Here is a 17,462-nt window from a genome sequence, read left to right as displayed (position 1 = left end):
ATATATATATATATATATATATATATATATATATATATATATATATATATATATATATAATATATATATATACATATTTTTATGCTCAACTACAACGGTATACCATATATATGTATATATATATGTATAAAGTTAGCCACAGGTTGAAATACATATAATAAGATAGATAGATAAATAATTTAGCACAACAGTTTTCAATGTTTCATTATTGCTGAATATTTTATTGCAATGATACCTCAGGGTACAATTACTCAACATGGTGCAAAAATATATCTGTACACTATATATATATTTATATTGAATCAATACAATTAATAAATACACATGATTAGAAAAGATATAATTTAAACATAGCAAATAGCTGGTGATCCATAATCATAGAAGCCCATTACAAAATAGACTTTCAAAATCAATATTACAATATACACAATAGTAAAGAGTTGTGGATTTTTTTAAGCGCTAAAAAGATACTGTTTTTCCTTTACAAGAAAAGTGCAAAAAAACAATCTTTCCAAAGTAAGTTTAGGCTACGTTCACACGTTCCTTTTTTTCATCCTTTTTTTTTAGGTCCTGTTTTGAAAAACCGCAGCTAAATTCAGCGCTGATTTTAGCTGCGGTTTTTGATCCTTTTTCTTCTGCGGATTCCACTGCGGGTTTCCAAATGCAGTTTCCTATTGGGGCTGCTGGAAACCCGCAGCGGAATCCGCAGAAAGAATTGACATGGTACTTCTTTTTTCTGCAGGCAAAACCGCTGCGGATTTGCCTGTGGAAAAAAGGATCGTCGGCACAGCGGGTCCTGTTTTCCATTGGGTTACATTGTACTGTAACCTACATGGAAAACTGCTGCGGATCCGCAGTGCAAATCCGCTGCGGATCCGCAGCAAAAACCGCACCGTGTGAACATAGCCTTAGAAGGGAAAGAAAAGCAAAACTTTTAGGAAATAATGAATTTACATTGAAGGATGAGAAACATCAACATAAATACACAGTAGAAAGGCATTGCAGAGAGACTAAGACTCACTGCCACAGTAAGCTGGCCATTCAGAAGAGTGGATGTGAGCACAGAAACACCCAGTGATGGGGACACTTGGAACAATTCATATGAATGCTGATAGAGTATCAGTATATTTCAGGCAAGAACTGGGCTGAGAAATAAAATCATCCATGTCTGTGGGGCTATGGATGCTGCTCTGCGACCCTGGAGAATACAGAGAATCCCAGTCACTTGAGGAACCGCAGCTACTATTTGGACTAGCGAGATCCACCATTAAGCATGTCTTAGATAACTTTTCAAATGAGTCTGTTATACCCTGTTGTGCAATGTTAAATAAGCTATGGTCAGCTAACCGCAGAGTCTCAGACAAAGCCCAGATATAATTGTGAGCAAACCTCAGGGTTTCAATCTTGGTCAGTTTAGCATCATCTGGGAAGGTAGGTAGAACACTCCTCAAGGCATCCAAGGCAGAGTTGAGGTTGTGCATTCGGTTCCTTTCTCTATCATTAGCTTTTATCCTGCGATTCTTCTTTTGTTTAATGACTGTTACTTCATTCTTGACTTGTGATCTTCGTCTCCCTTTTTGCCTTTTACTCTGTGACTCCCTGGAGTCAGAAAGGGGAAAATGTTCTCCCACTAAACAACCTTCACTCCCAGCTGAGGGGGCTGGAGAACAGGGTAGAGAAAGAGACTGGTCCTCCTCATCAGAGACATCACAGTAAAGGTATCTCTCGCTTCTGCTATGGCTGTTCTCTGTTTTTGGAGACATTCTAAAAAATAAAAACAGAAATATTTAAGTAAATCTCAAAATCAACTATGGAAAGTCATAATGCTTGTTATGCTAGTTCTCCTGGTAATATGCTTTCTTTAAAATCCTTAGAATAATATGTCACATAGGTTAAGATTATATGATACAGATAATATGAGAGTTTACAAAAGGGGAAATGAAAAGCCAGGAGCATACCTTGTAGATTTCCAGCTGAATTGCTGTATAAAATAGATGAAAGCTGAAAGTAGAAACCAGGAGATGTGGGGTGTATTCTTGTCCTGGACCTCTTGGTCTTATATGTAAAAAGAGCCTCAGTAGAAGGATGTGTGAAGGATGTGCAACAGGCACACGACTAGCTCCCAGGCATATATATACCATTGTGAAACAATGCAGATCAATAGAAAGTGTGCCCCCCTGGCACACTTTATCTTATCAGTCTAGCATGGAGTGTGCCGGGCTCATTACAATCTGGGAAGTGGCCAATCAGAATCATCAATGACACGCGAGCCTCCCCACTGCCAGACACAGCTGGAATCCCAACAAAGGGCCAAGTGGGAGGGAGAGCAATGAACCCCCACCCCTCCATAAATGATCCTTACAATTAATATGTACATGCATCTAGGAGCTGCCCATTTAGCTCTGTGGTATCAAGGATGGAAAAAAAAGATTAACTTAAGACTGAACTTTTGTAGTCTAAATTTTACATGGTTATTGGAACGATTGCCCTAAGATATAAAGAACATGTTTTGTCCATGAAGAACCAATATATACAAATACATATAGACTTAACTATACTTACATTTCTGCATGATTGAATAAACAGCACACGTTTCCTTTGCATTAAGAATAGGACTATTTTCAAGAGATATAATCCAGGCATAATATTGTAAGAGAACTGGTTAAATAAAGTGACGTCTCTTCATGGTCATTTTTCTCATTATTTTCGTATGTCTGGGAATTATTGCATGGCACGTTTTACAATTTATTTTGCTGAAGCATTAATAACAGCTGAAGGTTTTAAGAGTGCTATTACTCACCATTATCTGCTGCCGTTAACACAACACCCTATAATAGAGGATTCAAAATATCGAATTTATAGGTTAAATAGGCCATTTTAGTATCTGGTTATTAACCTCAACTCAAAGCACCTAAAACATTAATCTCCGATTTCTAATAAAGCTTTCCTCAAGAAACCAAGAGGGAGACATATGCCTCCTACTGTAAAGGTGTCCTACAACTAAACTTTGGCTGGACTACTACAGCCTGAGCTCACTGGTGGACATAGACCAAAAAAGACCAAAGAACAATATGTGAGCACTTTGCAGTCCAACAGCTTCTCATAATGCAAAATTCCACCTGTTTTGGAGGTGGAAATCGGCCCCTTACCTCTTAGCTGCACAGGTGTCATCTATGATATGTTCACTCCTGCCTGAGATGGAGAATGGTATGTCTTGACTGTTGTCCACATGCTTTTCCAGTATCTTTACAGTCCAGTTAAGTGGCTAGGAAGGCATTGCTTAAAACACAGTACTTTCAGCTCCGTCAATGAGGATTCCTGGAATTCTTAGCAACCATTCTCTCTCAGAGTACACAAGTTTCATCTCAGGAGTGAATTTCTGCTTTTTTGAGGGCAAACGGGCCCAAGAAGGCACAGTTTTATGCCTTTGTTTGCAATATTATGCATAGTTTTAAAAGAATAAGGTTCCCTTTTAATTGTCCAATTATTAAAAAAAATACTCTCCCTAAATAGAGGCAATGTTTGTCCTCAGATAGAAACCAAACATCTAGTAATATAAGCATGTGCTGTGAATCATTTTTATCTGAAATACACAAGTTTATTTAACTACTGTAGCCATTGTGCAATATATCAGCTAATTCCAATGCCTTGTAATAAAATACATTCAGATCTATGAATGAAACTGTTCCTGTAGTTCTTTAATTTAAGTTAATGCAATAAAACATTAACATGGACTGTTTAGGAGCACTTTTTCTAGTATACGTCACCAGGGCATGTTTCACATTGTCGGCCTTTCATTTCAAAGACTGGCATGTAATAATACATTTCACCTGGAGGAGGCAACTGCAGAACAAATGTATGCTCCATCCCCACAATGCTTCTGTGAACATCAGACAAATGAGCTAGGTCATATGCAACTGTATTCTATATCTTTTTCAGTTAAGCGTACATGTCAGGAGACTTGCATAGCATATACTCTAGATGGACATGCCAAATTCTCCAATATTTTATTTATTTATCTTGCTCAGATAGCGCCATTAAATTTTGCAGCAGTTTACATACATTATCACTGCTGTTCTCTTTGGGGCTCACAATGTAAATTTCCTATCAGTATGTCTTTAGAATGTGGTAGGCAACCGGAAAACCCAGAGGAAACCCACGCAAACACGGGGAGAACCTACAAACTCCTTGCAGATGTTGTCCTTGGTGAATTTGAACTAAGGACACCAGAGCTGCAAAGCTACAGTGCTATCCACTGAGCCACCATGCTCTCCAATTCACCATTATTTCGGTCCATCCTCATGCTCTTCTTATCCAGTTTGTCAGGTAACCATGTGCTTAAAGGCGTTGTCCACTACTGTACAATTCTTTATTGATGGGTACAGGAAGGTGAAAAAGAATTGATAATATCTGGACCAGTGCTGCTCCTCTGTACTCTATGGCCAACGCCATTCTGCTGAGATCAACATCCAGTGTTGGCATCACCTGGGCACTGCAGACATCACATTTTGTCTAAGCAAAAGAAACACTGCGCATTCCATGCAGAGAAAATGTGAGTGCTGCTGCTGATCAGTAATTGCTGAATGGCTACATTGATCATGAGACACCCTCAATTAATGTTGAACCTAGAAGAATGGTGAAATGCAGTAAACATTTTTTTTAGCTTTTTAATCTCCCTAGGCCCTTTAATAAAGGTATGTCTTGAAGTGGACCATCCTTTTAAAATAACCTTCTTATAACATTGATGAGATCCCTATCCTGCTCTCCCACTAATACTTTTTCCATCCTAAAAGTGCACATTTACAAGGTCCATATGAATTTTTCTCAGACTATTTCCTAAAGGCATCCAAACCACCCCAATGTTAAATACAAAGTTACAACATTGTTTTTTCACTTTGCTTATTAGGTTTGAGTCAGAGCAATCAAGAAGCTATTCTATTGTTTAAGTGAACATCAAAACATACTGAAAATTGTTTTCACCTCTAGAAATGTGTGGGTAGTTGTTATATGTAACTGGAGAGAAATCTAAAAGAAAATCAAGAAAATAGGAGTAAGGAATGTTGTGAAATTGGATTTTGGGCTCCCCCGGTGGCCACTGGTGGAATTGAACTGGTGTGCATCATCCCCTCTGTTCACCTGTTTCCATCAGGATGTGGGAGTCGCTATTTAACCTTGCTCCTCTGTCACTTCCATGCCGGTCAACATTGTAATCAGAAGCCTTTCTGTGCATGTTCCTGCTGCTAGACAACTCCCAGCTAAGTTGGACTTTAGTCCTCGTTTGTTTTTGCATTTTGTTCCAGTTCACAGCTGTAGTTTCGTTTCTGTGTCTGGAAAGCTCTTGTGATCTGAAATTGCCACTCTGATGTTATGAGTTAATACTAGAGTCTTAAAGTAATTTCAGGATGGTATTTTGATAGGGTTTTCAGCTGACCATGAAAGTGCCCTTTCTGTCTTCCTGCTATCTAGTAAGCGGACCTCAATTTTGCTAAACCTATTTTCATACTACGTTTGTCATTTCATCTAAAATCACCGCCAATATATGTGGGGCCCTCTGTCTGCCTATCGGGGAAATTTCTCTAGAGGTGAGCCAGGACTATATTTTCCTGTGCCAGGATTAGTTAGTCCTCCGGCCGGCGCTGGGCGTCTAGGGATAAAAAACGTAGGCAACGCTACCCGGCTACTGTTAGTTGTGCGGCAGGTTTAGTTCATGGTCAGTTTAGTTTCCATCCTTCCAAGAGCTAGTACTTATGTTTGCTGGGCTATGTTCTCTTGCCATTGAGAACCATAACAAAGGAATATAACATTGTACAGACAAACAGTATCAATTCAAACTAATGATAGCCTCATATTCAAGGTCCGCCTCCTTGTCTCTTAAAAACCGATCTTATGTATGACTTCATCACCATACCTTAACCAACACATGTCAGTGGTTGGGAATGAGCCACAAAATTCCATCTTTGTATTTAACCTTATAAAAAAGCTTGATGCTACCACCCACGCCATGAACAAGAGAATGCAACTTTTAAAAATGTGTTTTTATTGAGGTAGATTGGCATTCCTCTTTGCTGGGGCACACCCTCCAAAAACGTATTATTGCATTGCTTTTGGCAAAGATGGAAAAGATGCCTGCACCAATTATGCCATCAAAGACTGGCTATATTCCATGATATCACACCTGCCACCTCCTAATTTGTCAGCTACTAATGGAAGAAGTCAGTATTGTGAGCAGTAAATGCCAAGCCTTGAAGGATTGAAACTTGTCAGGAGTTTCCACACAGACTCCATCAGATGTCAAGTTCAATATACGGTATGCAAATTTCCATCTGAAAATGTACTACTCAACTGGATATTACAGTAAAAGTGATTATCTACACGATAGCCTAATTAATATCTATTCACTTTACCATAAAAGCATGTAACTTCCAACACCTACTGCTGATTTGCTAAATTCTCCTATATGATAAAATTCCCCTTTAATGTAAGGATAATGACTTTGGCCATATGCCTCCTGCTACCATTTGAAACCTCAATTCTCCAGCAGCTTAAGAATGTATTGATATTTGGTTAGTTCTGCAAATAATCAAAATTACTCAGAAAAAATGCTTCATTTTGATAGCTGTATTCCCCATTTCCTAGGATTTGTATATCTTCCCTCTCTTAACAAAATAGTTAGTCTCCTGCACATTAAAGTGAACATTAATCCTCGAGGATCTCCACAGCTGTACACATTGGAGGATGGCTCTTTGCTGTGGGAGTGGTTTCCACACATTCAGAATTTTGTAGAGACAGCTTTTGTTAATAGATAAACAGGAACCTTTTTTTCCTATGGGCTGTGGAGTTCTTAACCCACTTTCCTGTCTTTGAAAGATGCTTGTCAAATAACAAGACTTTGTCCTCCATTTAGTTTCATTACACATGATGATCCCTACAGTGTTGATACTATTCTACCTCTGATCTCTTTTGTCTGTCTTCTAATCCTCCTTCATGTCAAATAGTTCATTAAGGAGTAATGGAGCAAAACTCCACATTTACCTTTTACAATATCAATTTGATTTGAGATGTGTTTTAACATTTACTTTTGGTGGATTGCAAAATTATTATTGTATGTTCCACTGAAATGTCTGGAGGCCATAGCCCCCTCAAACCATTCCCTTGTAAATTCACTGATTCGGCCAAGTCCAAGGCATCTTTTCTTCCCTGTTATCAGACACTGATGACCTCCAGCACTATCGTTTTCAATGCTTGCTTAACCTTTGAAAAGTTATAGGCTTCTTATGTTGCTTCTAACTTTCCTCAACTTGCTTCTTCACTTCCCTGACACCTGAAATTCAGTTTCTTTCTTAAATATATATTCTTGGCCTGAATTTTCCATCAAATGTTAGACCTAAAAACACTTTTATCTCATTAATGAGTGTTGCAGCCTCCTTTTTTTACCTTGTTATAAAGTTGAGTGGAACACAGTTCAGACAGCATGAAACTTTGAGGCCCAAATTGCCTTACCATAGGCTACACTGCAGATGACCCTACTAATTAGTCTGCCTCTTCTGTCCCCATAAGTGGCCCCAACCACTCCAATCTCTCCTTTTTGACTTTCCTTCCACTGACGCAGATGCACTTGAAATGGCCAGTAATCATTCAAATTTTTCCCGTTCAGGTTTTTCCAGTGACATCTCTAATATGAAGACCAGGTTTTGTAGGTTTTGTTAGTAGTCATCCTTTAGCAATTTGGTGATCAATTCATTTAATTTAGCTTAAACCTTTACAGAAACCTTGGATTAACAACAAAAGAACCTCAGTGTATGTCAGTGCAAGTTGTCGAAATATCTCTGTATGCATAAAACCACAACAGGAATTTAACTTAGCACGTCATTAAACTTGGATCTGGCATGTATGGAAAATAAAACCAAAATTTTACGACTACATAGAACAGTGAATTATACTGAACTTCATCAGAATTTTTTTTTAAAATTTGAAAATTTTAATTCAACAAGAAATCCCTTTTGAATTACTTTGTTGTACTTGGAAGTTTAAAGGATACATAATTGTTAAAATTGTGGTGCTGAAACAGCTCCTTACTAGATTTTCTAGACTTTTCAGTTTCAGCTTTTGATACACCTTACCCGAGGTCCCTCTGATATACTCCAGGCACGAATGACTTGTGCTACGTCTACCTTTCCAATAGAGGCATCTGTTTAGTGGCTACAATTCATGGGAGAAAGGACAGTTGGCTATAAAAGCCTTTATTTCTCTGTATGGATAGAACTTTTTTCTCTTTTCTCATTTCTTTGCATTTATATCAAGTGAAAAAAAATGAATAGCCAAGGCATGGCAGATTTTTTTTTCTTGCACAATTGGATGGACTTAAAAATCTAGTGAGCGAGTTTTCAAAGCCTGGACTACCCACTTCAATTTTCCCTCAAACAAAGGCTGAAGATGAGAAGAAAGCCCCACCTGGTACCACTGTTTGCTAAAATAATAATAAATAGATTTCATTTAATAATTACAAGACATTGCAAAGTAGGGCGCCCTGGATGGCATTATTCTTCAGGCATGGAGCAGGTATCACCTGCTCCTGAACAAGGCAAGTTTATTGTTGAATCACCTTCACACTACTACTCTGATAATTCTGGTATTTTCACAATGATTTGACTCTTATGTTTGCTCATAGTTAGCATAACAAACACAAAATTACCACAAACCTGATAAAATATATATAAAGCAGAAAACTGTTAGGTTTATACTCACACCTGTCTGTTCAGCTTTAGTATAGGATTTACAATAAATGTCCCATCCGAGGAGGGGCTCTGCACAGTTTACATTGGATTATGTTATGCTACTTTAGATCAGGTTTACTGTTATCCATATCTCCATGTCCTATTTGTCCTATTTTATTGAAAACATATGGTAACCAGCTTAACGATTTGTCTGCCAGCAGGTTTTGCAAACAGGCACTAGCTCCCAATCTGCACAAGGTGCTGTTTAAATTGGAGAAGGGCAGTTTGCTTAAGATTACACTTACCTATTCTATTATTCACATAGTTAAACTGCAAATAATAAGAGACAACAGAACACAGATTCTTAGAAAAGCAGCCTCATTGCAACATGGATGCCCTCCCGGACGGAGTGTGGAGAGGGTACCATATGCCACCTTAGGCGCACAGCTAAACACTTGTGGAAAAAAAGACAATAATAGAAAGAAAAACACAATGGCCTCTCCAAAATGGTCTTTATTTATGCATCCATGACATTCCCAGAAAGAATACAGAACAAACTCTTAATGCCACTAAAGTCCAAAAAGAGAAGGACTGAAAAGGTGCATGACGCACAGGCTGGACACCTGTTGGGCTTCCTTCCCTGAGAGCAGTGGCTTTCCCAGGCCAGGATGTGGACAGGCACTATGAAAGGATACTGTGATTTGTGATGACATACGTTTAGCGAATATTCAGACATACAGAGCAAGGAGCAGATGTTCCCACTGCTAACATACCTACCCATAAATGAATAATACCTGTAGCCAGCATCTCTTCTTTTCCTAACGCGCCAGACCCACTAATCTTGCTGACAACAGCCGCATTTAGTAACTTTATGGTCAAGTTTAACAGATGCACACTTGTTCCTAATGCACACAAACATGCTGTTGAGATACAAGCAATCCATATGCCAGGCTCAAGGTGCACATATGCTTTCTTTGTAAAAGCAAGCGAAGGCAAACAATATATTTTATTTGGGAACAAGTAGTAAAATGAAGTGCTGGTTTGAGCTTGCCATTAACTATATATCTTGTCCTTTGTTGGTTTGAAACACTTTTCTGTTCATTCAAGAAGCTGGAGAAGGGTTGACTGGAAAGCTATAATAATGCAGAAAAAAATCGACCACTGTCAGCATGTTAATCAAGCAATGTGGTAGAACGCTGCAAGATGCTTTCTGAGCATAAGAGAAAAGCCATGGAGACACATTTTGGAAACAAATCTGGTGTATTTAGATGAGACAGAAGGTATAACGCTGTAGTCCATTGTGCTTGTCCTCAAGGCTTTCAGTTGTTGCTTGTACTAGGCGATAGATCTTCAGGTAGACAGGCACCTATGCTGATAAAATAATATTTTTCTGGTTAGTCCTTTTGTGACATAAAATAGCACTAGCATTAATTATCTTGTCACTAGCTTTGGTCCATGGCTCAGAGTCTCTGAATCTTACAGTGCCTGGGAGGTGGACCACAAATGGATTTCTCTGTGCATTTATGAGAGTATCAATGTAACTTTTGTAGGAATTAAAAAAGAAATTGACTTCTGCTCCACATAAGATGCTTCATGATTTTTAGTTGTATGTTTTAATTCACTCTCATGTAATAATAGTAATTGAATTTCTGAACATTTCTTTTATCTTTTTTTCAGCAATAACTTTACACTGATATAGCACGGCCTTTGTTGGTTCTGATACTAAGGAACCATTGTAGCTTACGATGTGTCCTCCAAACACAGGGCATATGGGTTGGGTGACATGCTACTGCAGATTGTTCCTGGTGTTGTTCACCCCTAAAATTTGTGCCTGGAGAAGAGTGTGTAAAGGTAATGGGGAGCAATCTTGGATATCGCCAACAGTGTTTTTTTGTCCATAAAATTAATCTGATGCCCTACTTTTCTTTTATCCCACTGATGCAACTGTCAAACTCAAATGGAAATGACAATAGAAGACAAACTCTACTAGAGATCACATAAAATGAGAGCAATAGAGCTATGTAATATCACACTTACATGCAGAGTTCTGCCAGGATTTAGGTGCAGATTCCATCCCTAAATCCCAACTGAATGAGTTTACATATTTCATTCACAAAATTAATTAAGGTCGACAGAAATCTGGTCATGTCTATTGTCCATGGAGACCTGCTCCTCAAAGAAATCGAGCACATTCTACAAAACACAGATCTGTCGTAAGGAATAGGCAAGAGCCTCAAGCTGTTCTTTACTACCAGTGGATAAAGGAGTAAAACCTACATGGGGGCAGATTTTTGAGTATCACATACGGACACTGACTAGATAACTTTAAAGAGAACCTGACACCTGATACATGCTGCCCAGTCCGTAGCTAGCACATATCAGCACACTGGCTGTATCATCTGAGCCATATTTGTTTGACTCTGAAATGCTGCGGCGTCTCAGAGGAAAACACAGGCATCTTCCCATGCAATACCCTCGATTGACAGGTGTCTGCCTACATGTGCGTATGGACAGAGACTTGTCAATCCAGGTCAGCGGGTGGGGAGACGCTGCCGGGGACCCACCTGTCTAACTAGTCTACAGCACGGTCTCAGTCCACGGTGGCTTTTCTTTGAAGTTTTGCAGCATTTCAGAGTCAAACATACATGGCTGAGATCATAGAGCCAGTGCCTGATATATGCTGCTCGTGGATTAGGCACCATGTATCAGCTATCATGTTCTCTTTAAGTCAGCTCCTTTGTCACTCATTACAAAGAATAAAAGAATATTTGGATTAAATATCCTACTGACAGAAATAAGAGCAAAGGAAGTAAAAAAAGTTCCAGCACCAGGCGTCTCTTCATTAAAATCTTCAATATTTTAGTTCCATGTCAAGAATAGAACATAATGTGGGGACGCAGCCCCTAAATGTCTGACGCGTTTCAAACAAAGTGTTTAATCATAGCTATGATTAAGAATTTTGTTCAAAACACGTCAGGCGTTTAGGGGCCGCATTCCCACATGATGTTCTATTCTTGACATGGAAATTAAATATTGAAGATTTTAATGAAGAGATGCCTGGTGATGGAACTTTTTTTCCTTCCTTTGCTATTGTTAATGAGTGGTATCCAGCCACTTGTTCCTGGCGCCTGTGTGCATCCGAATTCCGGTGGGGCAACACTAATCCCTGTCCCTGCTCCCTGTATGAGGTTGGATTGACAGAAATAAGGTATCCTGAAGCCTATTAGATTGTGGGGGTCTTGCTACTATACCTGTTCTCCACTCTGGTTAAGCACTGGGAGTCTCCTTCCATTAACTCACTTCCACTATATCCAAATCACCTAAATATGCATATGTATAGCCATTACCTGTTTACCATGTTTGTAAATTCTGAATAATCACCCTCTCCCCTTAATATAGGAGAAAAATATGCAGACATTTTACTCTGGAAGGTACAGATAGCAATATAAAGGCACTTAAGTAAAATAAAGCAGACCCTTGCCTGTCTGGAGATAGGGAGCATTTTAGAATGAATTGGATTTGTAAATACTGCCATAAGGAAATTAAAAATATTTCTGGGGGGTTTCCGTCATAGCCATTTATGACATATTTATGTCTTATGCTATAAAAACCTGAGGCTCCACTCACATTAATGATTTTTCCAGGATCAATGATCTGTAGTAAACTTCTTTTTTAACAGATACCTTAGATTTTGCAGCACCCGAGATTTTACATTAAATTGAATAATGTCAAAAAAGCAATGCAAAGACAGCAAAGTCTCAGCTTCTATATCTTAATTCAATCGATAATCACTGTAGGATAACCCTTTAAAGCAAGAGTGTACAATCTGGGGCCATTCTGTGAGCCCCCCCCCCAGCAATCTCTGAGTCCTCTGTGTTCAGTAATTCACATAATAAATAGTGATGGGCGAACGCGCATGGATAATGTCTTATCCAAGCATACTCGGGTGTTTTCAAAGTATCTTGAGCGTACTCGTATATTATATTCGAGTCCCTAACAGGCAATCCCCACATGTGTTCTGGCTGTCTAACAACAGCAAATCATGCAGCCATGGGGACGAGAACATAATATACGAGCACGCTCAAGATACTTGGAAAACACCCGAGTATGCTCGGACACGACATTATCCGAGCACGTTCGATCGTCACTAATAATAAACTATAATGGTAGCTGCTCTCATGGTATTGTCATCTTAACTCCTTTTTTTCTGCAATGTTAAATAGAGGGGCACAGAACCTTCTTTGCCCATAAGGCCGGTGTCGCACTAGCGTTTGCTAATGTCCCTAGAGTCATGTGTCTGTGCTCCGAGCCTCTCGCAGAGAGCGGATCGGAGCACAGCTGCGGAGGAGGCGGAGAAATTAATTTCTCCATCTCCTCCATTGCCGGGGTCCGCGTTTAACGCACATCACTCGGATGATATCCAAGTGATGTGCGTTGTCTCACTCGCACCCATAGGTTTATATGGGTGCGAGTGAGCCAACAGTCAGTCGAGTGTCCGTGACAATCGCAGCATGCTGCGATTGTCTCGGTCTGAGGAAAACGGCCGACAAAAAATCGGCTGTGGGATCTGCCCCCTAGCTTAAGATTGGTCTGAGTGCAATGCGATTTTTAGTCGCATTGCACTCGTCCGTTTAAGTCGCCAGTGTGACCCTGGCCTAATTGTGGAAGTTCCAGAGATGGATCGGCCACTCAATAGTTTATGGCATATACAGCATTATCAATATATACCTAGAATATACCTAAGATCAGAATACAGAAAAAGAAAAAAGTCAGCTCACCTACATAGAAATTGCCACACAAGGAACCTGCAATGCTGCAGTCAAAGAACCATGGAGAAAAACAGGAAAAAATCCAACGTATTAAAAATAGAAGTCTTTATTGAGAATCCATAAATTCGCACTCCATTGGTGAGATTTTTAGGGATTATTCTCAATAAATACTTCTATTTTTACTACGCTGGAATTTTTCCTGTTTTTCTCTAAGATCAAAACACTCCTTCAAATTTTATGCGGCTCTCGGGAGTGGTACAATCACAAATTTGAACAAATGGAACAAAAAGGGTTGTGCACCTATACTTAAAGAAACTCTACTAACGAAATTAGTGCAATGCATGAGTAAGCGGTGAATAACAGGGACTTTCTTTTTGGTATTCCCTGTGTCATGTCTCCTACAGGCCCTGTGCTAGGCTTTATGTAATGAACCAGTTTTAACACAACCTAAATATTACTTTCTTATCTCGACTCCCCAATTTAGCCTCCTATAATGGTTCTAATCAGAAGAGTGATCAGATATTAATTTTATAATTTTAATTCATTAAAACATACATGTTTTAAAAAGCCGACATGCAGAATTCTAAGGGTGAGGGGGATTCCATCACCTAACCCGAATTTAGCTGTGAAAATCATCTCATCGCTTCGTGCCATATTTAGCATTTTCAGGCCTTGTCACTATTATATTTCAGATGTTGCAAATGACACTTTTTTTAGCAAGGTGCATGATGTAATTGATTAAGTATTATGTCATGCCCTATCACAATACTTTAACTTTTTACATTTTTTAGGCATACTGTATATCGATAAAAAAAATAACCTGAGCCATGCAAACCTTCCAGAGCCCCTTTGGATTGAGCATAGGCTGCTCTGGAGATCTGCGCTAGCTCCCGAAGCCGTGCCTTCCCCACTCGGATGTTTTATCCTAATGACACATACTTTTAGACATCTAAGGGCTGCAGCCAATCACAGGCTGCAGAGGTGTCGTGGTGTCCGAACAGGGCAGACACTGCTTCTGGAGCCAGGGAAGACCTCTGGAGCAGCCTGTGCTGGGTGTGCAGAGGTGCTGGAAAGTGAGTATGCTTTGGTTTATTCTTTTTAATCAATCCATACGTAAAACAATATTTTTTTGTCAAATAACACGTTTAAAACTCACTGCACACAAACTTTATAAGAAAAGCAATAAGCTTTACTAGGAAATTAACATTAAAAACTGTAATAATTCTACTTTAACATTTTACTATAATCAATTCTAGTATCGAGTGCAGACTGATAGCAATTTAGTGAAAACTTACCTTTTTGTTGAATTGAACAATAATTTTCAATAGCTTACCATTTATATATAAAGTGGTGATACCGTGATGAAATGACAGAGTATATATAGTAAATACATGTCTTATAGCCTCTGTTCTCATCGTATTACTCTTGTACTTTTTATACTTACCATATCTTACATAAAATAATTTTGTTTAGTTCGTCATCATATTTGGATTTTCATATAACGTTCACCCAATAGGGACAACTTTCTGTGCTATATTAACATGTAACATTTCATGTATTGATTTGCAATATGTTAGTTCACCTTCCAAATGTAAAGCATCCTCATTTGTTAGATGTGGATGTCCCGACCTCTATATAGATGTCATCCCCAATACTGCTGCAGAACTGATCTAACGCTCAGTTTCCGGTCAGTTTCAGCTGTGCTGGTCACAAAGTCATTCAGCACAATAGGAATAACCCAGCATTCTAGGCAGGCACAGAGAATGAAGAAGGCAAAGACGAGCCAATGATTCCACCACAGCTCTACATTGCTGGCATCAGAAGTAATTCACTGATTCCTGTTGTTGGGTAGACTCATGACAGTAGAAGGCAATATGTTACTGGACATAGATGTGAAAAATAGAATTCATTTTTTTCTCCATATTTGAGTATTAAATAAGAAGTGAAAGACCTTCCTCATGTGAGACAATGCATTTAAGGTCTCTGTTGCTTGTCGTACGGGTTTTTTTCAATTTGCTGAGAATTTCTGCAAAACACAATTAGGAACAGAATCTTTCAGAATCCGACTTATAGATTCATGGAATTTAACTTTACTTCATTAATATTATGTTACTCACATTTGCAGGAAAATCTTTTAGTGAGTTGTAAAAGTGGTGCTATTCTGTACCACTGTACATTTTTCATATATTTATCGAATCCAAAGAAAACTATCACTTTACTACAGTCTTTCTATACCCAATGTTGGCTTATATGGTACAACATCCTGCTACTATTAGTATAAGGTCCAAAGCCGTGAAACTAATAAAATTAACTACAAAGGACATAATGAAGAAAACAAAAACTTACCTGATAGACTTTCAGCCTGAATTGCTGCTTGAACTTGATTAAAGCAGGGGTAAGACACCAGGAGATGCAAGGTGTTTTTCATTCCTGGAACTCTAGGACCTATATGTTAGAGGAGCTTCAGTAGAAGGATGTATGAAGGATGTGGAACAGGCACAGAACTAGCTCCCAGGCATATATATACCATTGTGAAACAATGCAGATCAATAGAAAGTGTGCCCCCCTGGCACACTTTATCTTATCAGTCTAGCATGGAGTGTGCCGGGCTCATTACAACCTGGGAAGTGGCCAATCAGAATCATCAATGACATGCAAGCCTCCCCACTGCCAGACACAGCTGGAATCCCAACAAAGGGCCAAGTGGGAGGGAGAGCAATGAACCCCCACCCCTCCATAAATGATCCTTACAATTAATATGTACATGAATCTAGGAGCTGCCCATTTAGCTTTGCAGTATCAAGGAGGGGGAAAGAAAGATTAACTTAAGACTGAACTTTTGTAGTTCTTCAACTTTGCACAATTGCCACAGATTTCTGGAACTGGTGTTCTAAATTACACGAAATATGTTTATCCATGTGGAACTTCAAAACTTCACTCTGCTCATCCAGCAAATAATAGTACCTAGAAGTAACATTGAGAGGAGCATTATCTAGATAAACTGATGTCTCCTAGGTGTAAAGCACAGTTATATAATCACAATTGATATATAGACGAATTCTGTCTATGCAGTCTGGACAAACTTACAGAATACTTCTTATAAGATTTAATTGTAATCATGTTTACAGATAATTCTGTGTTGGAATTTCTGGAAAATGAAATCTGATAATACCAGGAGTTGTTATGGGTGTCAGTTCCAAAAATAATATTCCCCTTTACCAAAAGGCACGTCACAGATCTATGGGCGCAAAAGGCCATCATTGTGCCTTTCCCATCTCATCTTACATCCTTGCATTAATGAGTCTGAAAAAGTTTTCTTTCTTCTTAGATGATCATGATTCTGACACGCTTCCCTTAAGGCTTCTAAGTTAAACTTCTATTACCCCCAAGTGGTCGACAAATGCAGCCATTTCCTTCATTGTCACTTACTTTAAACAACTACATTGAAAACAGTAAAGGAACCATTTTTTTAGCCAAATTAGTTTTAGCACCAGCTTTAGACATCATTCTCTTTCACAGCTAGCATTACATGTTCTTTTCCAAAATTAACACTATCAATATGCAAGCCTAGCATGAACAAAAGTGACAGATCAACGCTCTCCTGAATGTGCTGGGGCGCCAAAACTAACTTTGCACCTCCTTATTCCAAGGAAAGGTCAAGGTATTCTCCCTCTCACACATTGGTGGAAAATCCAAACTATGTAAGTTAATCATCAGCTTGCCTGTAAGATGAAACAATAAGGCACTGAAAACAGAGAAAATAATCTCAGGAGGATGCAACAATTTGTTCTCATTGGTACAGTAGATCCAAATGCTCTACTGAGTGCGATCACTAAATGCTGCAGGAGCCTTAGGAAACTGGCTGAAATTTTTGCTCTGCCTCAAGCCCTTTTCTTTCTGGAGAAAGTGCAGCCTCTTTCACTCATCTGAACAATGTATATCATTACATTTTAATGCCTTAGCCTGAATGGCTTTTTTA

General features: G+C 38.9%; 1 protein-coding gene and 1 long non-coding RNA gene across 3 annotated transcripts; both read right to left on the bottom strand.

Annotated features, from left to right (window-relative positions):
- Positions 1–909: 909 nt before the first annotated feature.
- NEUROG3 (neurogenin 3) lies at positions 910–2,036 on the bottom strand. The gene is made up of 2 exons (XM_077257172.1): positions 1,959–2,036; positions 910–1,764 (listed from the first exon to the last, which is right to left on the bottom strand). The coding sequence occupies exon 2, from the start codon at positions 1,761–1,763 to the stop codon at positions 1,098–1,100; it is 666 nt and encodes a 221-aa protein (XP_077113287.1). The 5' UTR covers position 1,764; positions 1,959–2,036; the 3' UTR covers positions 910–1,097.
- Positions 2,037–9,209: 7,173 nt separating this feature from the next.
- Positions 9,210–16,005, bottom strand: LOC143768511 (uncharacterized). 2 transcript variants are annotated; one of them, XR_013213909.1, is made up of 3 exons: positions 15,830–16,005; positions 14,928–15,509; positions 9,210–10,085 (listed from the first exon to the last, which is right to left on the bottom strand). It is a non-coding gene; the product is annotated as an uncharacterized LOC143768511 (long non-coding RNA). The 2 variants fall into 2 exon arrangements; XR_013213910.1 differs by having other exon boundaries at positions 15,066–15,509.
- Between the last annotated feature and the right edge of the window lie 1,457 nt (positions 16,006–17,462).

The sequence above is a fragment of the Ranitomeya variabilis genome, chromosome 4, assembly GCF_051348905.1.
Source record: "Ranitomeya variabilis isolate aRanVar5 chromosome 4, aRanVar5.hap1, whole genome shotgun sequence".
In the NCBI taxonomy this organism is placed as follows: Eukaryota; Metazoa; Chordata; class Amphibia; order Anura; family Dendrobatidae; genus Ranitomeya; species Ranitomeya variabilis.
Note: the sequence above shows the minus strand (reverse complement) of the source record. Positions and strands in the feature narration are given on the sequence as shown.